This window comes from Podarcis vaucheri (assembly GCF_965113315.1).
Source record: "Podarcis vaucheri genome assembly, chromosome: 5".
Lineage (NCBI taxonomy): Eukaryota > Metazoa > Chordata > Lepidosauria > Squamata > Lacertidae > Podarcis > Podarcis vaucheri.
In genome coordinates this window covers 80,270,564-80,295,735 of record NC_138763.1, presented here as the reverse complement: position 1 = coordinate 80,295,735, position 25,172 = coordinate 80,270,564, and the positions used below count along the sequence as shown (strand labels likewise).

The 25,172-nt window shown below is 40.6% G+C and overlaps 1 protein-coding gene and 1 long non-coding RNA gene across 2 annotated transcripts in view; one reads left to right on the top strand and one right to left on the bottom strand.

Annotated features, from left to right (window-relative positions):
- Positions 1-6,083: 6,083 nt before the first annotated feature.
- The window catches only part of PARG (poly(ADP-ribose) glycohydrolase), a 69,681-nt gene continuing 50,592 nt past the window's right edge, over positions 6,084-25,172 (bottom strand). Inside the window, exons 12-18 of the mRNA XM_082222349.1 lie at positions 24,566-24,641; positions 19,757-19,904; positions 17,270-17,348; positions 15,678-15,786; positions 11,725-11,830; positions 8,380-8,508; positions 6,084-8,157 (exon numbers count right to left, since the gene is read on the bottom strand). Coding sequence (XP_082078475.1) covers positions 8,000-8,157; positions 8,380-8,508; positions 11,725-11,830; positions 15,678-15,786; positions 17,270-17,348; positions 19,757-19,904; positions 24,566-24,641 — 805 coding nt within the window. The 3' untranslated portion in view covers positions 6,084-7,999. The remainder of the gene's footprint in view (positions 8,158-8,379; positions 8,509-11,724; positions 11,831-15,677; positions 15,787-17,269; positions 17,349-19,756; positions 19,905-24,565; positions 24,642-25,172) is intronic.
- Positions 17,358-21,700, top strand: LOC309532374. The gene is made up of 2 exons (XR_014219826.1): positions 17,358-18,861; positions 20,346-21,700. It is a non-coding gene; the product is annotated as an uncharacterized lncRNA (long non-coding RNA).

Below are 25,172 nucleotides of genomic sequence, written 5' to 3'. Positions count from 1 at the left end.
CTCCCACCAGTGCATGGAAAACAAACAAGATTTTTTTTTTAAATATTCACACATTTATCATATTGAAAGACAATCTCTTAAAAGGTACTGTGGAGAAGGTATTGGCTCCTTGCGAGACTCCAAGCAGCAAACCATTTCTGCAGTGACAATGAAGGTGGGAGGGGGGGATATCTCAAATCCTGATTGATGCTTTCAGAACAAAATCGTCATTTCCGAAGTCATAGCAGGGTGCTGCTCAAACAAATAGTGAAATGGCTAGATTACCAGCACTCTTTCACGCTACATTTGCTTCATAGGTTCCATACTGCAAAGAAAAATGTCAGAGCAAGTATTTTGAATCGGAAGTTTTGACACTGTCCTTTGGGCACTTTTCTTCAAAAATGTGCGAAGGCACATTATCTATAGGTCAAAAGTAACTATAAACACCTTCTCTAAGAGGGCACTTATAAATCTTGTTAAACACCAAGAAAAATGGCTTGAGTAAAACTCTTGGCTTTCTACTATTAATAAACATTTTATAGCATTAGCAAAGTGCAACTAGGACAGCTCATGCTCTCAATGTGATGTGCACACAGAGCTCCCCAGAGGATTGGAAGAGAGTAAATCTAATGTTTAACACTAAATTGAATAAAATGGGGTAGAGTTGGAATCTAAGTTACATTTAAAAAAAAAAATCTAGCTTGAGGAAGAGTTGTGTAGTTTGAGCTCATTATAGAGCCTAACACACAGTAGTTACAGTCTTGTTAAGTTTTCGGTCCTTATGGACTGCATTTTTATTGAAGTACTCTACTGATAAAGCCTTAAACAGCCTAGAATCATGGCATTGGAAGGATCACCTTCTCTGTGAACCTACCCATTTGCCAAAGTTGTCACCAGAAGCCTTGATCTCAGGGCCCCTGCCTTCAGGGATTACAGCTGCCTGGTCCTCAGGTTGTGGCATACAGTGGTACCTCTGGTTACGTACTTAATTCGTTCCGGAGGTCCGTTCTTAACCTGAAACTGTTCTTAACCTGAAGCACCACTTTAGCTAATGGGGCCTCCCTCTGTTGCCGCGCCACCACCGCGTGAATTCTATTCTCATCCTGAAGCAAAGTTCTTAACCCGAGGTATTATTTCTGGGTTAGCGGAGTCTGTAACCTGAAGCGTATGTAACCTGAAGCGTATGCAACCCAAGGTACCACTGTAATTTAGTTTATATCAGCTTTCAACTGAATGTAAGCTTGGGACAGTTTTCCCCATTATCTCAATTTATTATCTAATTCTGCTGTTGCTTCACGTGTTAAGATGATGTAGTTTTAACTTATTTATAAATTTTATTTTGATCCTTTATTACTATTTTATTTGTCTGTGTTTTAAAATCTGATATTGGTGACGAGTGTCAAAAAGCAGAGAGAAAACATTTTAAGTAATTTCCATGTGAACTATGGGTCCAATTCCCAAGATCATAGTTATTGGTACTTCTGGTATTAGAGTTGTTGCCACTCTCTGGCCAACATCAGATCTATTGGCATTTCACCACAGAGATGCAGGGAGGTCCATCAAGTCATGTTCAGTATCAGCTTTCAACTTAGCACTGGAAGGTCACACTTTTTGAATTCTTTCTTCTGCTTCTTTTGTTCTGTGCATGTGACTATTTTATAGTGTAATCCTCAAAGATTCACGGGTATCTCCATGTTGTTGAAGGCTTCATTTAAATAAATTTAAGAATATCCTATCAGTTTCCCCACTTCTTCTCAAATTTTTATGGAATATAAAAAACAAAGAGACTCCTTCATAACCTGAATTTGTAGAGGGTCAAGTAATCACAAATTAAAATGTCATTTTGTTTATTTGAATGATGCTGTATGACAAAGATTAAGTTAAGAAACCCATGCTCCTGGCCACTTATGAATACTATTTCTTCTGCAAATTCCTCAGGCAACAGCAGAAATAATGACTTTAAATTCCAGCAGCGTAATTACCTTACAGTGTGAGCAATCTGAAGACAGAGTTAGCACAAGGTTTAATAACAGCATTTGTTGGGTCCTTTGATGAAAAAATGCACAAGATCAGTCAGCTATTTGTGATATAATTAATACACATAAAGAGTAATTGAAATGTACTGGATCTCTCTTAACCATATTCCAAGAGTCACTCCACTCAGAATTGCAAATAACGTTGTAACACAAGGAGACAGCTTGGTTAGCCAGAAATTGATGGCACTGCTGTAATGGAGCTAAGAGTAAGAGATGCCTCACATATAGGTTGAATTCACTTAAGCAAAGATAAATTAATAAGGAATAGGCTGTGTACATAACAAGGCCATAAATATACAGGCATTTCATTTTTTTAAAAAAGGTTTATGGAATATTGGAAAGCTACAAGCAACTGATACTTCACAAAATTTTATCTATCTTTTCAATCATGTTAAAAATGCTAAATAGCATTTGAAGGGATATTCTTTTACAGGTATATATTTTACCTCTTTCAAGACAGAAGGTCCTTCCAGTATTGGCATTTACCCAGACTAGGAAGCTGGGAACTAACAGTGTAGTGAATGCTAAGCCATTTGACTGTATATTGCATGATTGGACAGACTTCAGACTTGTTGGATCAACCTCATTTCCTACTATAAACGTAACATATACAAACCAGAGACAGGTAGGAGTTATAATTAATGAACAAGGTACCTCTGAGCACATTCGGTAACCAATCTACATTGAACTCGTCTTCTCACACAATTCCATTTCTAAGTACCTTTCTTCATTTCAGCAACTTAATACAGGCAGCAAAAGCCGTTTTGTTCCTTCTGTTGTTAAATAATTGGGAGTTTGAAATGCTTGCTGATCTATTGCCAGTCACTTGGGAGATCTACAGCAATCTTTAAACTTCCATAAACTTTTTATAAACCTTGTACTCATCTATTTGGGCATCAAGAAAACCATCCTGGTGAACCTGACCTTTTTTCTTCTTTCTCAGTCTGATATAGTTTATGGTATCTTTTATAGTATCTATAGATATTGTGGAACTGCTAAGTCCCACAATATCTTCAGTGGTTATGATAAATTTGGCACCAACGTTCTGCCATTTCTCCACTCGGCAACTTTTGGCAGAAATGAGAAAGTATTAAATGTTGCTCTTAGCTGCAAAAAATGAATAACTCAATATGACATGAATGCATGCACGCGTTCCACTTCTCTGTTGATTATCCCGTATTCCCAAGGTTGTACAATGTAATACATATAACCCAACTAATGTGCGCATTGTGAGGATGGGTGGACTGTCCAAACTGTACACATAGGTCTCGCCTTTTCAAAACAGCAGTACACGATGAGAAAACAAAGCCTTTGACTGCCACCGAGTTTTCCCATCAGCAAACGTTGCTGCCACAAAGACTTTACATTTCTAAAGAGCAGATGCTTCTTTTAATAATTTAAAAAACCCCAAAGAATGCATTTCCCAAGTTCTACTTGACGCATTTGGTTTCAGGTAATGACATTCACCCATGTTGGGTGGGAGAAATATTTAAAAAGGTCACAAACAAGGAAGATTGTGGGGGGCAGCTCGACTGAGGAGCAACCACTGACAACATCCTGCTGTTAGTGGAGCTACACCAGGGAGCACCCACTTCAACCTGCCTCTGATGTTATCCAGGGTTTGAAAAGAACCATTGTGCATGAATATTTATGTACACAAAACAAAAGGTAAATTCATGAGCAACAAGCTGAAGACAGGACACACACAAAAAGGTTGCTTTCCATTATAATTGATAATGTGTAATCTGCTCGCGTCATTTTAAAGACAGGAAAATGCTTTCTCCGTTTGCCTCAAATTAAGGGTCATCCCACCCACCCCGGCTTGGCATTTTTAAAAGTTAACTACAGTGGTGCCCCGCAAGACGAACGCCACGCAAGACGGAAAACCCGCTAGACGAAAGGGTTTTCCGTTTTGGAGGCGCTTCGCAAAACGAATTTCCCTATGGGCTTCCTTCGCAAGACGAAAGCCCATAGGGAAATCTCCGGGACAGCGGGGAAGCGCAGCGCGTCTTCCCCACTGTCCTCGGACCTCCTCCAAAGGCTGGCGGTGGGGCGGAGAGACCTCCTCCCGCCGCCAGGCTTCGGAAGGATGCTCCGAAGGCTGGCGGCGGGAGGAGGGCTCTCCGCCCCACCGCCAGGCTTCGGAAGGATGCTCCGAAGGCTGGCAGCGGGAGGAGGGCTCTCCACCCCACCACCAGCCTTCAGAAGGCTGCTCCGAAGCCTGGCGGTGGGGCGGAGAGACCTCCTCCCGCTGCCAGGCTTCGGAAGGCTCCTCCGAAGGCTGGCGGTGGGGCAGAGAGACCTTCTCCCCGCGCCAGCCTTCGGATGGCTGTCCTGAAGACTTGCGGTGGGAGGAGGGTTTTCCTTCCCACCGCCAACATTCAGAATGCTGTTCTGAATGTTGGCGGTGGGGAGGAAAACCCTCCTCCCACCGCAAGCCCTGGGAACAGAGGAGAAGCGCTGCGCCCCTTCCCCTCTGTTCCCGTACCTGTCCTGAAGGCTTGCGGTGGGGAGAAAAGCCCTTCTCCACACCGCCAGCCTGGCAAGCGGTTTCCATAGGAACGCATTAATTGATCTTCAATGCCTTCCTATGGGAAACCGTGCTTTGCAAGACGAAAAACTCGCAAGAAGAAAAAACTTGCGGAACGAATTAATTTCGTCTTGCGAGTCACCACTGTATAGAGAAGGGTGGCTTAACTATGTCTCTCCAGATGTTATGGAACTACCTCCCCCATCAGTCCCAACCAGTATAGTCACCGCTCAGGGATAAGGAGTTGTAGTCGTTCCTTGTTGTCCTTCCACCACCTTATTCCAACAGGCTGTTGGGAAGTGGCTGCTTTTAATGAAAGGGCTGGTGTCGTGCTGTTTTATGGTAATTATCTATGTTTCTAATAGATAGAATATAAAAGGTAAAAAAAAGAAAAAGGTAAAGGACCCCTGAATGGTTAATTCCAGTCAAAAGCAACTATGGGGTTGTGGTGCTCATCTCACTTTCAGGCTGAGGGAGCCGGTGTTTGTCCACAGACAGCTTTCTGGGTCATGTGGCTAGCAGGACTAAACCACTTCTGGTGCAACAGGACACCGTGACAGTAGCTAGAGCACACGGAAATGCTGTTTATCTTCCCACCGCAGCAGTATCTATTTATCTAATTGCACTGACGTGCTTTTAAACTGCTAGGTTGGCAGGAGCCGGCACAGAGCAATGGGAGTTCACCCCGTTGCAGGGATTCGAACCGCCGACCACCTGATCGGCAAGCTCAAGTGGCTCAGTGGTTTAGATAGAATATATTCTATTACTGTTGAATGTTTTTAAATTATTGCCTCAACCCATGTTTTTCAGCTGTTCCTACTTTATTTGTAAACCACCTGTCAGGGGAAAAGGCGGGGTTATAAAATAAATAAATATATAATGATAATGGTGGTCTCCTAAGATGGTTGGATGGCACTTTGTATGCCTGCTTCTGGCAACTCCTGCAGCCAAGCTGGCGCCAAGCGTATTAGCTCTGCTTTCTTTTGGACCACGAGCCTGAGGGGGCAGGGTCTTGTCACCTGGGAAGCCCAGCCCCGGAGAGGTCACGTTGGTGCTGCTAACGTAGCAAAAACAATGCGGGAGGCAGCAATTAGGAGTTAACAGTCTCTGCAGCCACAGAGGGCACCGTGATTCTCCAGTGGTTTGTCTTCAACCCTGGAGGTGTGCTGACAGGCCAGCTGCTCCTGCTGTAGAGAACACTTTTGAAAGCTATCAACTGCAGTCCGAAGGGACCCAGACACAATAAAGGTTTCTTATTCTGAAATCCCTCTCCCCAACCCCAACTAGCAAAACCAGAATAAATTAAAAAAGCAAAAATTCCACAATAAGTTATAGGAAATATATATATATGTACTTTTGTTTAATTTGCACATATTTCAGTTATACTGTTCAGTTTCTTCAGCTGCAGTTTGAATAGTTTGTCCGTAGTACTTTAATTATTTTTGCATGGAATAGTAGGCAGGAGATAGGTCTGTGGCATTGCTCATAAAAAACTATGTCAATTTTTTTAAAAAAATGAACACACCAAAAGCCAAATGTGGAGAAAAATGTTCATCGGGTTTATTATTTTCCTTTACAAAAGAAATCATGTAAATGTAGCATACTGATTTTTCACCGCCCCAATCCAAAAATAACAAACGCACAACCTGCAAGTTTAAAGAACGATATACTTCAGCTTTTTATAAATTATTATATACAGCCATGGGTGACTATAATTGCATGTTTTGTCACTGCAGAATTTAGAGAGAGATTGGTCAAGAGAGAAAAGCACTCTATTACACAGCTGTTTGTGATGGCACATTCCCATCTAATGGATCATTGGCCCATCAGCTCTCTCGGTATTCAAGATTGCAGCACCAGGAAGTTCTCTCTTGCTAAAAATAGAGAGTATACCACATAGTTGAGAAGGAAGATACTGAATAGCTGTGAAAGAAATTAAGATAAAGGGGAAATATTGAATCGACCCGGAATTATGCCTTTTGGCTTTGATGCAGCATCCTGGACAGTTTAGTTTTCTCTTTAATTAGGAAGCTGTTGAGACCATACGGCTCTTATTAACCTATTCACCCTGTGCTAGTTTGTTTCAAAGCTGGAGAGAAAAGTCAATGCAGCATTATGCTGCAATCAGCATTAAGCAGCAAGGTTTCCTTAATGCTGCTTTTCCATTAGCCAACAGAGAACTGGTTTTGGCAACGTTTCTACCAATGTCCCTCCTGTGAATTTTTATTTCCTTCCTTTTTTTTTAGAGCACGTTCCCCTGAAGGGCAAAATCAAGCAATAGTGGTTTTTTTCCAGTGTCCCACTGAAATGATGAGTTGTGAACTGTGGCCACACACAACTCCCATTTGGGGCTGTCTTGGAGATGTTTCCTTCGGCTTGTGCATTTACCAAAGCAAAGTTTCAACGATATTGTCCATACTTAGGAAGGCATGCCTTACAGGGTTGTATATTATATAACTGAAATCCTAGTATAATAATCTAGGTTTCACTGTACATTAAATAACATATAGATATATTTATCCGTCAGAATTGCAGGAATAACAGAAAACTGCAAAAAAGAAACTGGTGCAATTTAAAACCATTTTAAAAAGCTGTTTCATCCTTTCATAAATATATGGCCCTTTCTATAGTTTTATTTTCCCCCCTTCTTCTTCTAAATAATATAAATCCCTTTACCATCTCTTACTTTTGATCCTGTCTTTTTTGTAACCTGGATCCATCATGCTGCTTTCCGTCTGCTGCTCATGCTTTGCCTCATCCTGCCTCCATCAAAAGGGACGCAATCTCGGGATACACTTGCCATTATTGTTTCTAGGGCAGCTTTGCTTGCAGCAAGTCCTACTCAGAGTAGACCCACTGAAATTAATGGACCCAAGTTAATCATGTCCATTCACTTAAATGGATCTACTCTGAGAGTAGGCCTAGCACTGGATCCAACCCAATGTCTTTAAAATTATTAGTGGGGTGTTAAGGGTGGTTTGTTTATGAAACTATATGTCCAATAGAACAGATCATTACAAGGCTTTCCCCACCGCCTCTCATAAATTATACTACCGAAGGGCGTGCTAAGAAACTGGTTTATATAGGAAATCTCTTTCTATTATATATGAGCATCTCTATAAAAAATGGAAAGAAAGAGTAGGCAAGTACAAATCTGCTGCTTTCAAATAAGCCCATAAAGAAAAGAGATCAAAAACTCAACCTTGAACCGAGGGGGAGGGGGGAGATAAATATGTTTACCAAACATTTTGTTCTATTATGCAATGATTAGGATTTACATTCTACACTGGAAAGAAAATTGGTTTCTTTCCAAGATTGGTCTTCAGATATAATGCATAAAACAATAATTATATACATGGATATATTAAGCTACTCTGTATGTTACATCCAGCAGTTCAATTAATATCCTACATGGAGAAGACAAGAAGGGATATTCATCTTGAAAATTTAATTTTTAGTCATCAAAACATAATCCTCTTTCATCATCAGTGGAATCTGCATAGGACTCTACTGCACTGTATATGAAAGGGTAGAGTTTGATCTCTGGTCTTGGAGTAGAGCAGCACCTGCATTCCTCATTGTAATATCTGAGCAACAGCCTGTAGACATCCCCTGGAAAATGAAAAACAAAGCAAAACAAAATCAAAAGTTATTCATTTTGAAACAGCCAGTTTTTAACAGCCTGCTCACAAACGACTGAATTGTAAAAACCACAGCTCAATTTCTTCATTTCCCAAAAATCTTTTCCTTGATTTAGATCAGTAGTATAATAGCGACCATGACCCTGCCTTGTTTATCATCACACGTTCTTCCAAAGAGTCAGTTGATGCTTACCAACAGTTTGTCCTCTCTCGATTAGGAAAGTGTGCATGCTGTAAATGTCTCTCATCAACTCAGCATCTCCAAAGGTAAAATAAACAATGTCTCGCCCAGCCTCTGCAGCTGCCAAGATTTGTATTAAGGCTGAAATAAATTGATACAAGAGAAACAGGTGAATACAGAATGAAGGAGTTCACTGGTGTCAATAGTGGAAAAGTCTTGGAGGGGGTGGTTGGACCCTCAGAAGGAATGGGAGGAACTCAGGGGGCTGGATCAGGATGACCCTGGGGAGTTACAAGTGGTGGTGGGGTGGTGGATTCTGAGCCCCATTTTGTGCCTGATCCTAAGGAGGGTCCTAAGGAGTGGGAGAGGGGACGGAGATCCACGCTCTGTAGATGGGTCACACAACTTGACAGAACTGTCGCCAGTTACTTTCCTGCCAGAAAAGCCCACTCCAGCTTCTGCAGCCAAGGAGCTGGCTCTGGCATCGTCCCCAGCTGCACAGGAGCCTCCCGACTTCAGGATAGATGATGGAGAGTACATCTGATGCTGAGCTTGCACCCACCTGCCTCTGTCACTTAGGGCATAGAGATGCCAGGGCACGCAGACCTCACCTAGCCAGCCCACTAGGACTGCCCATTTGCTTGCACTGTCCTGAGACCCACAGCCACTTGCTGTGTTAAATACTGTGCCCACTCCATCCTTCAAAAGTAAGTTGGAGGGCATTGCACTTATTGGTTCAACAACTTAACTCAAGGTTAGTCATGCCTTTGCTCTCTCACGCAACCACTGTTCCTAGAATTCAGTGACCTCATTTATGTACTGCTCTAATATAAAAATTAAGGACTGGAATTATGAGTTCCAGTTTGTCATCAGAAAAGGAGAGCTTGGACAACTATGGAACACCAAACAATCCTATTTTAACAGTGCAATTTTCCTAAATGATACAAACACTTGTTAAACTTGTTAAGGAGGTGCTTTGAGTAGAGTTTACTAATCACACTTAATAAGCTAAGTGTTTGCTTATAACAGAGTCAACGTGGCATTAGCATTTTTGCACCGCGAAGACATCTACCAATCAGCCAATGAATGCAAAGGCTGTCAAATTTGTGTACTTGCACCGCAAAACAGACTCATCCCACACTCGTCATACATCATGCAAAAGCCAAGTTTTCCTACTGGGAAGTTTACTACTAGGTGCAGCAGGACACAATTTTAAATACTGTCCAGGCATTATAAAATCAAGCAGCTTGTTTAAGAGTCCAGGGGTTGCCAACATTTTTGAGCCAGCGGACATGTTTGGAATGGTTGCCCATCCTAAAATGGCTGCCTCAGAGGCACGGCAAAATGGCTGCCATGTCCAAGGGAGCGGAAGTAGAGGCAGAACCACAAAATGGTGTGGGCATATCCCCCCAATCAGCTACCTTGCCAGCCACTGCCACACTCGAGAAGCTCTTTGCTCAGCTCCTCGGTTCAGAATGGACAAGGGGATGAGTGTCCAATCTTGGTATCCAGTGAAATGGGGAAAAGTTTAAGGGCGTGTGTGTTCAATGTAGGAAAAGCTGAGCAAGTGCAAACTGGAACGCAGCAGGAAGAACAAACAGTCTTTTGTGAATTGTGGATTTCTGAGGGAATATTGACTGAGATCTTTTGCAAGCGCTGCAGAAGGCACTTGTGGGTATATAATTATTATTATTTATACCCTGCCCATCTGGCTGGGCTTCCCTACTTGGGTACCACACTTGTGATCCCCACAGTATGGGAATGAAGAATAGGAGCTAAGTTGTCATCATGCGTTTTCCTAGTACAATATACTGCCTCCTCTGAGTAGGGAAGAATGAGCAAACTCAAAATTAAAGCAACAACAAAATTAAACCTCCCATCTTCCTGCAGCAATGTAACTCCTTAACAAAGCTCATTAATTTAGGCTTTGACCATATTAAAGTAAAGTGGCATAAAGATAAGAGGACTGGTTTTGCCCCTAATGCCATGGGATAAACAGTGCAATAGTTGCAGGTTTTCTATATTTCTAGCTTTACTTACTACTGCACCATCATACTATCCCTGACCTTGAACAAAAAATACATTACATTGGCCTTTATTTCCCTAGCTTCATGGAATAATTTATGAAAGAAAAGGTCACTTTGCATGCTTTAATTACTCAGAATTTCAGTTAATGTTGGCAATGCTTCAACTGGAAGACATATGAAATAACTGGTGGGCAAGGAATTGCTATAGTGTGTTCAATTTCTGCACATTTTCCTGTGGTACAATGGCTGCATTTATAGGTGAATTTTATCTGCTTTCTAATTACTAAGAAAAAGAAAAAGTGGCAGACTTTATTTGGGGAGTGATTTTTATATTGCCATTATTACGGTTAATCCAAGCAATCATGTTAGCAGATGCTAACATTTCAGTCTTCCATCAATTCTGCGTACCGTATTTTCCCGTGTATAAGACAATGCTTTTTACTTTTAAAAAATGCAAAAATTGGGTGTTATCTTATACACGGATAGTGAATGCAGAGGGGGGACGTGCGATTAATGGCAGCAGGAGATTGGCAGCAGTGATTGGGCAGGTGATTGGTGGCTGTGGCAAGGCCTGCTGGCGATTGGCTGTGGCTGCAGCAATTGGGCAGGCAATTGGTGGCTGTGGCGAGGCGGGCAGGCGACTGGCGGCTATGGCAAGTGGGCGGCGAGGTGAGCGATCAGCAGTGGCTGTGGCAAGCGATCAACAGTGGCGGGCAGGCGAGTGAGCGATTGGTGGAAGTGACCCCCCCCAAAAAAGCTAAACAACTTAATTTCTTAATTTTGGGTTTAAAAAAATAGGGGTTGTCTTATACAAGCGGGCGTCTTATACACAGACAAATATAGTAAACAAAGCCAGTTCGACAAGTTTAGGTTAGCTAGAGCTCCAGGATTTGTGAATATTTTTTCTGTATAACACGTCATCTCAGTCACAGAATAGAATGATTCTCTGTTTGTCCCTAAGCCTTCAAGTGCCTGTAAAAGCTATGGGTTCTAACAGCTACTGCATGCACGTATGGCTTTAACACCCCCCTTCCAAACTTCCCTTTGCCCCCAAAGTGCACCACAGCCAGTCATCCAGGGAATAAATGTTACATTTGTATTTTAGCTTTGCGATTGTTTGTTACTTTGCACACTTCTCAGAGGTTTGGGTTTTGTAAATTTTAAATTAAGCAGTTACAAATTGGGTAAATAAAAACACCTCACATTTTCTGGCACAAAACAAGGAAGCTTGATTTCAGAAATTTTCCCTTCTTGCCCACCCTGCTCTCAGGTACTCTGTTACATGTGATTCTAGTTACATGTAATTCGTTACAATATTTCTAACCTTTACCTTTCAATCTTGAATCGCCTCCAAAAGCACCACAGCCCCAGTTTCCAGTAGCCACTGCAGAAAGGTGATGTGGTGGAATACCAGGTCGAGAGAAACCACAGTAAGCCTGAAGAAAGAAAAATAGCTCATAGCACTTTGCCATTGGGATTGCTCAGCTGTTATTCTATTGACACCACAAAGAACTGTATTTAGTGAATCACTGCAATAAAGATTGTGCATGAAATCAAAATTCTTCATGTGTATTTCGTTTACGTTTCTTTCATGCTATCTAAACCTACCTAGCCCCTATGGCTCTTCTTCCATCCATTCCCAAACTTTCCTGAATCTTAGGGGGGGGGAATACTTAAAACCAGCCTTTGGTAAATTCAACCCATTCAGAATATATTGTTTTGACTGAAGCGATTAAATTTCCTTGGCAATTTCAGTTGCTTTGGTGATGAATATGCACAACCTTGTATGGTCTGGGTCTGAAAATCCCAAGGAAAGCACTTTCTTTTTCATGGAAGGTGTCTGCTTTTCTTGGCTTCTTTGAATGCATCTTCTCTGCCCCTTCCCCTAGAAGGGTAAGTGTAGTGGTTAGAGTATTGGGCTAGGACCCAGGAGGCCAGGGTTCAAATCCTCACTCGGCCATGAAGGGTGACCTTGGGCCAGCCCTTGCCTCTCAGCCTAACCTACCTAACCACGTACAGTGGTACCTTGAGTTACAGACACTTCAGGTTACAGACTCCACTAACCCAGAAATAGTACCTCGGGTTAAGAACTTTGCTTCAGGATGAGAACAGAAATCGCACGGCGGTGGTGCAGCGGCAGCTGGAGGCCCCATTAGCTAAAGTTGTACCTCAGAACAGTTTCAGATTAAGAACGGACCTCCGGAACGAATTAAGTTCTTAACCCAAGGTACCACTGTATGCCACTTTGAGAAAAAGGTGGGATATCAACGCAACAAACAGACAATAATTAAAAATCAAAGTGGGAAGAGAGCTGACACCCTCTTAGTCTTGGAAGGGGAGAAGCTCAGCCTGTCACTTTCCTAGTTGCCCAGCCACCCAGATCACTCACAGGTTAAGGCATGTTTATGCTGATGCAAAGTTGTTGCAAAGAACTAGTATCACAGCTTGCTAGCCTCTCCTAGATGGGTGGGTTTTCTTGGCCTCACAAGCTGGCAGGTGGAGATCAATGCATATGATGCTTTTAAAAAAAGGCAGAAAAGAAGAAAAAATAACTTGGAAAGGCACTGAGAGTGGCGCCCCCCCCCCCCGCCCGTCCCCCTCTCCTGTTCTCTGAAGCGAAGAAGCTGTAGACCAAACTGCTATACTGAGACTGTGGCTTAACAGGGAAAATCAAGTGAATTGGTCAAGCCAGGTTTGTGTGTGGGGATACAATGGAGGGAGTCACTACTAGACCCGTTCCAGTCTAAATGGAGATTGTCGCTTTATGAAAAATTGAGGGGCCTGGGGCTTTCCTCACAAGAACTCATAGCCTCAGGCTTTGAAAAGGCTAAAATGATGGTGAGCCAGCGAATAGGAGATGTAGAGCTTCAGGACCATATGAGCAAGATAGATAAATATCCAGCTATCCAAGATTATGGAAAAGGGTTTAATCTAACCCCATATTTGCTGGACCTACAAATCGCAAAATATAGGCGGGCGTTTACCCTTACTAGATTTGATGTATTGCCACCTGCCTTACTAAAGGGCAGATACGAGGGCACACCCTATGCTGAACGAGTTTGCCCATGTGGTCTGAAGGAGGTGGAAATGGCTTCACATGTGCTGTTACACTGCGACCTTTACGGGGATATCAGGTTGCTGTTTATCTCCCCTATCGTTCAGAAATTTCCAGGTCGATCTGAATCTCAGCGGCTGAAAATCCTACTAGGAGACAAAAACCCAGAAGTAACACTGAAAGTGGCCAAGTTTTCTGCGGCCGCGATCAAGCGGAGGGCATTAGCTGTAAAAAAGTAAAAGATCTGACCCCTGGATAAGCCCCCCCCCTTTTTCAAGCCCATACATATACTGTAGTGCATATATGAGTATGTATATGTGTGTGTGTGTGGGTGTGTGAGTATATGTGTATTGTTTTTATGTATAATTTTACAACTTTTAACTGACACCATCATTCCCTTGTAAATTATTGCTGCCTTTTGTGTTTTTTTCCTTTCTTCTGGTCTACGACCGTAATAAATTCATTCATTCACAATGGAGGGAGTCAGGGACAAGGTAGCCACTGGCACTGCCCAAGATTCCTGACAATGGTTAAGCAAAAATTTGTTCAAACAACCTGAAATCACCTCACAAACAACCTGAAATTAATACATGACAGGTGGAATTGCAAGCACCTATAAGCAACCAGCATCCTAAAGGAAACATGTTTTGAGATTCTTAGTCTACAGTGTAACATAGTTTACATATTCCTCATAAATCTGTGTTTGATTTAGTTAATGAAATGCAAAATATGTCGCTCAGCAGTTGCTTCAAGTATGATCCACCACTTTAAAATCACCCCTATTCAAGGAGGAAGAATTGTGTACAGCATGAAAATGTATAAAATCTATCCTAATATATAACTTGTATCTTTCCTATCAACATGATCAAGTCTGATGTCAGATGCTTAGAGCAGGTGATTTAGTTTTCCAATTAAGATGTCAGTAGAAGTTTACTAATTTTATAGGCTACTATCTATTGCAGTAGCCTATTTTATTCCTATCCGTGATAGTGCCTAATGCTACTTTTAATATGAAATACTAGTTTTACTCTCTTATTTAAAAAGTAAAATAAGTCTTAATTATGCTAGGCATTTTTGAAACCATAATCTTAAAGGGTATGGATCTTTCTTAGATGGAAAATATTAATTATTAAGAAATGCCTGTCATGTTAAATTGAACATGCTTAAGCATATATGGCTGTGTCATATCGAAATCCCTCAAGATTATTGACAAATTCATATGCTAGCAATGAAGATATATTACAAAGGGTAAAAATAGCTTATGTATTTGTATTTTTGCTGCTTTAGACAAACTACTGTGGCTAACAAGTGGAACCAATGCCATAGTTTAATATTTTGCAGGGATTTAATATTTTGCTGCATGCTATTAAAAAATGTGTAAGGTGATTTAAGAAAAAATATATATCTAGAAATGGCTTTAAAGATTTATTATTTATTTAAAAGACATTTTAATGTGATGCTACCACAGTGGATTCAGGCAAACTGTTTTAACCAGACAAGAAAGCACTTCTGCAGTCATTTAGTGTTGGATTCTGGTGGGATCACTTTGTCTAAATTTCACTGCCACCTCAAATTTGGCAAGTTACACTTCTGTAGTTGGGTTAAAATGCCTTCAACTGATGGGTCAAGTCCCACAAGAGAAGCACATCCTAACTGTAGGTCACACAAGTAGCAATTCCCATAATTTCCAAACACCCCAAGCCTTTATGTTGGTTTTTAAAAAGTATTTCACAAAAGAAAAGTGAGCACAATAGGTGAAAAAATGAAGAGGAGAGGCACATATGGCTAAAATTAGTGAGCACCATACTGCTACTTTTTAAACAGAATTTATTTTTTAAATTAGGAAGCTATCTAGGAGTTGACCCATCACAACAACACATAGCATAAGGAATCGGGAAGGATGACTGCTTTGCAACCATTTCTGTGGATATTTGGATAAAGCTCCAAGAACGCAACTATTGAGTTCATTTTTTCAAAATGAAAGGAGGTATTTCAAGAGAGAACCACTTACCAACTTGATTTAACCTGGCAAGGTTCGATTTTAATCTTACTGTTGAAAATATGAATAACGCCTTGTGTGAACTGACACTGCAATTAAGCAGGAAGTCTCCCTTCAAGGAGTTGTTGACACTGCAAAAATTATTGGACAGCACAACTCAAACACTAATGAAATGGCTGCAAATAAATGATGGGCTTAAGGCTGCAGGATGGATTAAGGAGTTACTGGCCTTGTTGAGCTCTCTTCTAATTTTCTCAGGAGCAAACTGATCAAGGAAACGTCTGAAATGAAATGCATCTATGGCTACAATTTCTGTGCAGCGCCTCTGCCATTCATCCCTGCATTGGAACGAAGGTGGGGGGGGGGAGGAGGAGGAGAAGGGAGAGAGAGAAAAGGGCAGTAAAATTAACTGTGCAATAATACTGCTCATATAAACAAGACTGAAAATGAGTTCATCTCTCCAGGGCTTTACCAGTGGTGAAAAAGCACAGAAATAATGTCAAGGAAAAGCAATGCTGTAATAGATCATAGGTGAACTCCAATCAAAGAGAGAGGGAGTGGATGTGGGAGGACACCTGAAGTTTCCCCACAGATTTAGAAATACATTAATTCTACAATGTGAATGTCAGATCCCAAATCTTAAATAATGGACATTATGTGATTTAACGACTAAGATTCCCTGGATGGCCAAGAAAAATAGCCAACATTCATTTTGTTTGCTGTACTGGTACATGTTTCAAACACAATCCTTTTCTTCTTGCCTTTCCTCAGCATAAACAGGCACTTTAAGTCTCAACTAGGTGACAGAAATTAGCAAAGCCTTTGTCCAGACACTTGGGCCTCTGTATCAAACACATGCTCCCTTCTAAGAACCCTCTTGGGTTAATCTAATCTTAGGAGCAGTGCCAGAAAGTGCCCTCCCCCAAAATGGCAGAATTTTTGGAGAACTATGAGACATCACAGAACCAGTTCCAGTGGGAGTTAAGACTTCTTTGAGAGGAGCAAGATCAAATATTCTTTGTTAAGACTGAAGCCAGAAACAGTGTTACTGTAGTATATAAAAACTAAATACACCATGTAAAGGTTACTTCTTATCATGCTCTGAAGAGAGATGGGGGGACACATTCTGGAAAACATGACACTGGTATACATCCCTCTACTTGTGAGGAAAAGGTTGTTTAACTCTGAAATGCTCCAGATTTTCTCTTTAAACGTGCACCATCTCCGACTGCATGTATGTTTCCATGGTACTCTGCACTTCCAATATGCTTCAGAAGTGGCCCAAGTCTTTCCAAAGTAAAGAGGAAACATGGTTCTGAGTGGCCTGAGCGGTTTCACACACTGTGAGTCAGAGAACAAAAACTCAAGGTGTGAAGACATAGTAGAATCCCAAGCATAATTCTACCTAAGAACAAACTGGGCTTGTCTTGATAGGATCGTAGTCAAAATGGGGCAACTGAGAAAGAAGAGGGAGATGATTGTGTTCTTGTCACTCCCCCGCCCCGCAAAAAAACCCAAAAAACTTAAAGAGGGCTACCCTCCTGAAAAAACAGCACAATGAGCACTAAACATGCTAAGTATCTATGGGATGACTACTGGAAAAGAAAAATGGAACACGCGGGGAGGGAATAGCTAGCTGCCATCCTAAACAGAAGCACTCCTTTTATAAGAGAAAATGCACTGTAACTTTTTGTTGCAGGTCCTCTGTATTGTGCAACAGGCAATTGCAGTCACGGAAAATGAGATCACAGCAATGTACCGCCTTGAGGATCTATTTTCAACTTTCACAATGTCAAAGCGACTCTTTTGCAAGAACATTACCTGGGTGTTTGATCTTCATGGCTCCTGGCCCACTGGTACGTTTCTGCATAGCCAGTATATTCACTATATTGCTCTGTACCTGGGGGGGGGGGGAGAGAAGGTCACATTTTAAAAGCCATCATCAGCTAAGATTTTCCTCTCCTCTGTAGAGTCATTCCCATTCTGAACACCTGTTCATTTAAGGATGATGGGAAATGTCATTTGAATAAGCAAAAGCAATGTAGTCTGGATCCAGAAAAGCCAAATGCACAAATCTATGCAAGAGAGCTGTCCCAGAATGTGTATCCCAACTGTTGAACAAGTTGCCAAACTTTGTTACCAACCATCTTTCTCTGTCTCTGCTAAACAAATCATTTTACTGGTATTATGGTTATATGCTGAAAAGGAAGTCTGAATGCCTTGCACATGGGAAATCAGCTTGTCAAAATCCAAAGTGAATAAAACAAGTTTGCAAAATTCTAGTGTAGCGGGGGGGGGGGGGGAGAAGGAGAAAATTGTTTGGTTAGCAGTATTGTAATTCGCTGACTGCCTTGTTGAAACTGAAGGAGGTTGTCATGCTTGATCGGTATAGAAGGCCAGGAAAGGTTGCACTGTCTTGGGGCCTGAAACTGTCTGATGAGCTTAGAATAATCATCTATCCTTTCATATAACATAGTCAGGGAAGTGAGTTTCAGTCTGATTTTAAGAACCTTCTCACAATTTCTAAGCCATGGATTAGAAAGTTCATCAAAACCAAATAGCTGTGGTACCATACATATTATTATTCACAATACTGTACACTTGGATTTAATACTGGAATATGAAACCAGACAGATGATGAATAGCAATGCCTCCACTAAAGCATATGGAAAGGAAAACCTTCTCCTTTGTTAAGATGAATCAATTCATCTTTATTTTAAAAGGCTTTAAAATAATTTTAATTGTTCTTTTCCTCCGTTACTGTTTCTGTGCCTTCTACTTGGGACTACTTTTTATGTTCACCACAGCTACATAAGTGAGAACTGGGGAAGGGTATAAGAGGGAGGCATGAAAAAATGACAACTTTGGTGTCTTCCTCACCATTTGTGAGAAAATCTTTTTAAAGAAAACTGTAATAAATGTAACATGCCTATCAAATTGCAGTTTAGTGATATCGACCATGTTCATACGAACACAAAGTATGTTAATTTTCATTTTAGCAAGGTGTAATTACCTACAGCTGTCAGACTCATAATACATTTTCAAATTGCCTATGCAACATAACCTGTATTTAACCACTCTGAGATCTTATGATGAAGGGCAGAATATAAATAAAATAAAAATAAATGAAGGTATTAAAGCAAAACATCAGACTTCAACTATTCCCTCTGACAACTCAGTAGGTGGGAAAAGCCTCTGCTCTGTGTTTCATATTTGCTACTGTGATGATCTCAAACAGATGCTGGACAATTGCAACAAATCTAATTTCTTTCCAATCTCTCCGTCTCTTCTGCAAATTTCAGAGGCCAGTTGCATCCATTAGGCCACTGAGTCAAGATGCATCATCGAAAGACTGTAATTTATTGGACAGATAGCTGCACACAGCAGAGACTCGCCTAAGCACAGATATGGAAGTAAGCCAAGGATCAAATGAGGATGATGAAATGGCTGTTTCCATTAAGGGAGCAGAACATTGCATCACAGATATTAATTAGAAAGTACTGTAATAAAGTAAAGTGCACAAAAAACCCTGAGAAATAATGCTTCCTTTCTTTGTTTGGCTGTCCCTCAGAAATAAAAGCATCCATTTTGGATTCAGAAGCCCTAAAAACTATTTGCCTTTGCCCTCCAAACAGATTATATATTATATAAATATAACAGATTTATATATTTTTCAAGATTTAATTTAGTACATAGCAATCAACTAAGTTTTCAACCTTCAGCAACAATCCATATAGCTCAAATCATGCTTAGTTGCTCTCTTCGTTTGGGAAAATAAAACAAACAGCCATAGTAAATATATATACAATCACAATTTTTGGATTCAATTGGGAACCTCTAACATCATATCTGGTACCTGGATCATATGTTTTTGCTGTTAACAGTAAAGGATCACATATATCCAAGTTGCCAGTTGTCTTTGTATTGTACTTTCCTCTAGGCTGGGTAACACTCAAGAGTTCCCATGCATCTAACCACCTGCATCATTTGACTTATGGCTCATTTTTAACTCCCCCCCCCCAAGGAGCTCAAAGTGGCACCCCTCCCTCCACCCCCATTTTATCCTCAGCCTAAGATATAGTGACTAGCCTAATTTCACACACTGAGGCTAAGTAGGGATTTGAATCTGAATCTCCCCGATTCTAAAATGAGTCTAAACACATTGGCTCAGTTCCACTGAATACATATCCTAGATTGCTGTCTTTTGCCCAGTGATACGAACTGGGAGTAAGTTTCTGGAGTTGTTTGGCACCAGGTTCACATGAGGTATGTGAATATTTCTCAAGTGCGAGGCTTACAAAAACTAACCTGTGATAATTAGACATTCATTGTGATCCAGGACTTCAGTAATGAGACGAGATACAATCAGTTCTGGATTGATTAAGAAGCGAATTTCTTCTTGCACCAGTCCTGCCCCAGTGACGCCACCTCCAACAAAGCGATTAGCAAAATCAACCTGACAGAGGTATAATTTTTGTGGTTACAGCACATTCAAACACATCTCCAACAGCCACAATAATGTAAACATCTGTTATACATGCTCATTTTTCATGTTCAGGTGTGGTTCTCTTGATCTTAACCACAAAATATTTAAGCAATGCTACCATCTAGACATTTTATCGTGCTCCTTTTTTGTTAGTTAGTGCTTGCTTGTTGTTTCATAATTCAGAACACAGAATTACATGGCTACAAACATTTAAACCCTGATTTTTAAAAAAATTTTGGGAAAGTTTTTATTGTTAAAATAATTCAGCATTAATACACACATATTGCGAATATACAAGCATACAAACATACATTTCATACAATCCTTAAAAGTATTCAAACATACCTACATTCAGTCCCACAGAAAATTCTTTTTCCCATCACCATCCCCAAACCCTGATTTTTTTTTAAGGTGACAAGTATACACAGAAAAGGTTACACCTGGCAGATTTCAATGAACTTCTTTCACTAGCATAAGGGTTATTAGCACTAGCACAAGATAACTGCCCCTCTCTCCTCCCCCATGTCATCCTCGATTCTGCTCTGGAGGGTTGTGGGACTCCGGCAGATTTAGGAGGCACATAGGACAGAAGAGGGAAATAATATTCTGTTGTGTGATGAAAAATCCTTGAACTGATGGAACCTTAGCTGTGGTGCTACACTGAATAGAACCCAATGAACTTGGGATCCAAAGGCGTCTTCACACATTATAACCGTACCTTGGATTCCGAATGCCTTGGCTCCCAAACAAATCGTCTCCCAGACAACTGAAACCCAGTAGTGAATGTTCCGGTTTTCGAACGATTTTCAGAAGCCGAATGTCCACCACAGCTTCTGTGGCTTCCAACTGACTGCAGGATGCTCCTGCAGCCAATCGGAAGCCACGCCTTGGTTTGCGAATGGTTCCGGGAGTCGGATGGACTCCAGGAATGCATTTTTTTCGAGAACCAAGGAACAACTGTATATTATTTACAGGTACACAAAAACATTTTTCTATGCCTGTAAATTTTAACATGTGCACATAATAATAAATGCATGTTTCTTCCACATGATGATACCCACAAAGTAGGGAAGTGGAACTGGCTGCAACCTCCTGCCACTTGGGCACACAATAGCAAACATGTAACACATGAAGTGGCCTAAGGAGATTGGTGTGTTTTATTTGCATTTCAGATGAGTGCGATTATTTGTGTTTTAAAGGACTGATGAAATATTATTTGATACACTACATCCTTGGCCATCTGCAGCCTACCCTGGGGCACATTTAAGTTCTGTAATTAAATTCTATCAGTGCTTTTCAGTCTAGGGAGATCTAAGTAAATGTATGACAGAAGACACCTGAAAGGAATGAGAGCTCACATTCACAGTGAAAGGAACAAATTGCCAGATGATAACAAGCTGTACACTCTTGGCTTTTTTGTACAAAAAAGCATGTGGGATACACATATAATCAGTGCCTTGTTATCTCTTTCAAGTAATGTTCCTCTACTTTATGAGTCCCTGGGGTCTCTGTCACTAGTCTGATTAAAGAGAAAAGTAGATCAGCCTGTTCATACAATTGGTCATTGCCAGAGGCTCTTCTCTGAGTGCCCCTGCCAAATAACACATAGTAGACATGGCTGAGGAGACAGCTTTCTTGATGGTGGTGTCCCACCTATGGAATGGTCTTCTACAAGACATTGACTCGGCATTTATGTAGCCAACCTTTCAGGACCAGGCAGAAATCTTTTTGTATTTTCCCAGGGTTTCTAAGATTTGTGGGGTTTTTAGAAACGTTTGCTTGGAATTTGATCTGGTTTTAGATTGTGTCTGTTGTTTTACATTTCATGCTACTATTTTAATCTGGAGTTTTATAAATTGTCCTGATCAAAACATACCGAAAGGCAGGATATAAATTTATTAACTAACATCTGAATTGTTTAAAAAATAATGAGAGTTACAATAAAAACGCTGAAAGGCATTTGTGGTTGAACTATTGCTCAAAGTATAATGCATAAACCTCCCAAGAGACCTCATTCTAATATTTAGTCTGAGTCTGGCCAAGTAGAGGGATTTGTTCTGTTTATGCAGAATCAGAAAGCTACATAGCTGAAATGGGACTGACAATCACATTGCCGAGGTGAAATTGGATGCATTCAATGCAAATTTGTACGGAACAACAAATGCATTATTAAATATTTTCCTGCCTCCAAGGCTACAGTTTTAAGTGGCTTGGGAGAAAATTTAATATTGCTTTGCAGTGTTAAAACACACCTTGGTTTTAATGTATTTTCAGGCTCTTCAAGTGTAACAAAAGTTATAAAGTTATGCTTCAGAAGAAAATAATCACGACATTAGAAAATGGCCTCATGTTTCAAGAAGTATGAAAGAAAATCTGCCAGAATGGAGTGACCATCATAGGCTCCTTACCTATGTTTTTTGCTAGAACTACCCACTCCAGAGACATGGGAATGAAAAATGGATTGCCCAAGGTCTCACACACACACAAACGAGAAGTTAAGAACTCAAAGCCTTTGAACAATTCCCAAATTAAAATACTATAGCTTCCTCCACTGTACAACAGCTATTACCTGAGCCAAATTAGTATTTATGTCATCAACTATAATTATATGAACTGTTGTCTTATTATATTCATTCTGCATACTGTAACAGTGCTCAAAGATTATAATCAGGGTCAAACCCCATAAAATAAGGGGATGTATGAGGGCTAACAGTCTCTCTTCTCAGAACCACACTAATCTAATTCATGATAATAAGCCAGTGAACTAGATCAGTAAATGGTAGAAGAGACAATATAATGAACACAATAATGAGATCATGTAATTTTGCCAGCTACTAACAATACACAAACAACACTATGCACATTCTACTATTTGGGAGTTTTTTTAAATTCCAAATTGTAACTTATGCTACTCCATGTGTTTTCTTAGCACTACAAAATGTATTATGGACACAATTTTTCATTAGCTCTTACAGTTGAGACTTTCCTCTCCCCCCTCCCATTGTGGCCTTCATTTGCCCTGCTCCTGATTATGTGTGTCTCAGGCACATTGTTTTTATATGTCCAAACGCCTTGCCAAAGGGCAGGAAATAGTTATTTTGTCTTGTCTGCTCTTGCTAAGTAGTGGCTGCTAACTATGTTTTTCCCCTGGAGGCTTTCTAGAGCATGCTTTGTGATGAGGATGGGAAATCTGTGGCCCTCCAGATTTCAATGAACTCTCATCAGCCCTAGCCAACACAACGAATTGTCATGGATGATGGTAGCTGTAGTACAACATCTAGAAGGCCACGAGACACCCCCCTATATTATATGGGCATTCCCCCATGATGCACCCCAGAATTCTGCAATCCACAACTGCATTTGGAAAATGGAGTTCCCACCCTTTCTGCATTGCATAATAATTACTGATCCAAGTTTTCCTGCCCCATTTTACTCTAACATGTCTAAAAAAAAGGATGGTGGTCTGTAACATTTCCCTTTTTTATTCAGAAGTGAGAAACCAAGTTTTAAGCAGGAAGACAGGAAGCAGGAGGCACAAGTCCCAGAAAACATACAGAGATATGGGACACATAAGAGGTTCATTCAAATTTGTAACAGCAGTCCAGAGTTAGGAGATGTTACTTTTAAGGATGGCCTAAATGTCAGAGAAATGCCAAAATATGATATATATTTTCTTCTCCTGGGATTTAATGCTATAACGCATCTAACTATAGTGTTCAGATAGGTTTATATGTTATTTTGGAATATCATTTGTAAAATAGAGTTTTTTTAAAAAAGAAGTGAAAAACAAGGATGCAAACTGGATTTAAGTAGATTTTGTTCCATTAATGGTCTACTATGGGAATAATCTTCTAGGAACTTCTCCCAGGCAAGCCTCATTACAGTGAAGGGAAACAGCACAAGAGCACATTAATGGACTTGTGCGTCTCCCTGTGATTGCAATGAGGCTTGTGCAGAAGAACAAGAACAACAACCCACAATTAGTTTGGTGTAAATCCTATTACTCTGGCATCCTAAGGCTGCTGAATGGGTTTCTAAGTCTAAAAGGGATAAATCAACCATTCTTAACAAAACAGGTACCAGCCACCCATACCACACTTCAGAATTCAGTTCCCTCTCGGCTAAAACTACATCAAAATGCTTGTAGATATGGACAAGGCGGAATCGTTATCAATCTGTTTTAGCTGACTGGCTCTCAGACCAAAGCAATTCCACTAGCAGCAGACAATGCCTCCTGAACTACTGAACTGGTCATCTGCTGGGGCACTTCCAGAATAAAGGAAACAAAAAACAAAACTGTCAGCCTGTCACTTTCATACCCTGGAACCACCCCTCTCTTGTCGCTCTTCAATCTCTGTGTGACCTGAAGAACCTGGAGCTATCCGGGTATTCCGATTGTCAATCAAAAGGTTATTCACAGAGTACACATGTGAAAAACAAGGTGAGCTGGAGACAATAGATAACGTTAAGGCTGTCAGAATAATCAATTCTGCTGTGTCTGTTATACTCCACACTAGTTTGGTACTTTCACAATCAACCTAGGGCACAGCTGAATCATTCTGCTAAAATGCCCAATAGAACAAAAGTTTTGTTAGAGCACAGCACAAGCCAATATATTATGCTGCGTTTACCTGTAGCATCCCATGTCCATTGCTCTCAATAGTGCCTTCATATGTGACATGCAACCTGGACAGCTTTTTCTGGGTTCTGTAATAAAATACAGAAATGAGGAATGGAACAATACCTTATAGAGAGAAAATACATTTTTTTAAAAACAACAACAACAATTTTATCATGTTGCAAAGTTATAAGGAAAATGTCTCCGGTCAATCAATCTATACTTAATTCTATAATTACATAGGATGGGTCGCACTTATGGTTAATGAACCAATCCTACACAATATCTGCACAGTGAGAGGAATAGAAATCCAACATTAGCAGTACCCTAAAACCATGTTGTTTGCCGCAGTGTTGTAAATGTTTGCACTTGGTACAGACTGTTTAGGTGGAGATGGCAGTTCCCTTTAAATGGAGCACCATCCCTATACTGAGAGAAATTAAAGAAAACTAAAAAGGGCTGCCGGGAGTGTTAGCACAACACACATCATAGCAGTTTTGTGATTAGGCCCTATGGCCTTAATAAGTTGATTCTCATTAAATACAAGCAAGCAACAAGTCCCATGAGAGAAGGGCAATCCAACTCCATTTTGGATTCTGCATTGCTAGCATGCAAAGAAT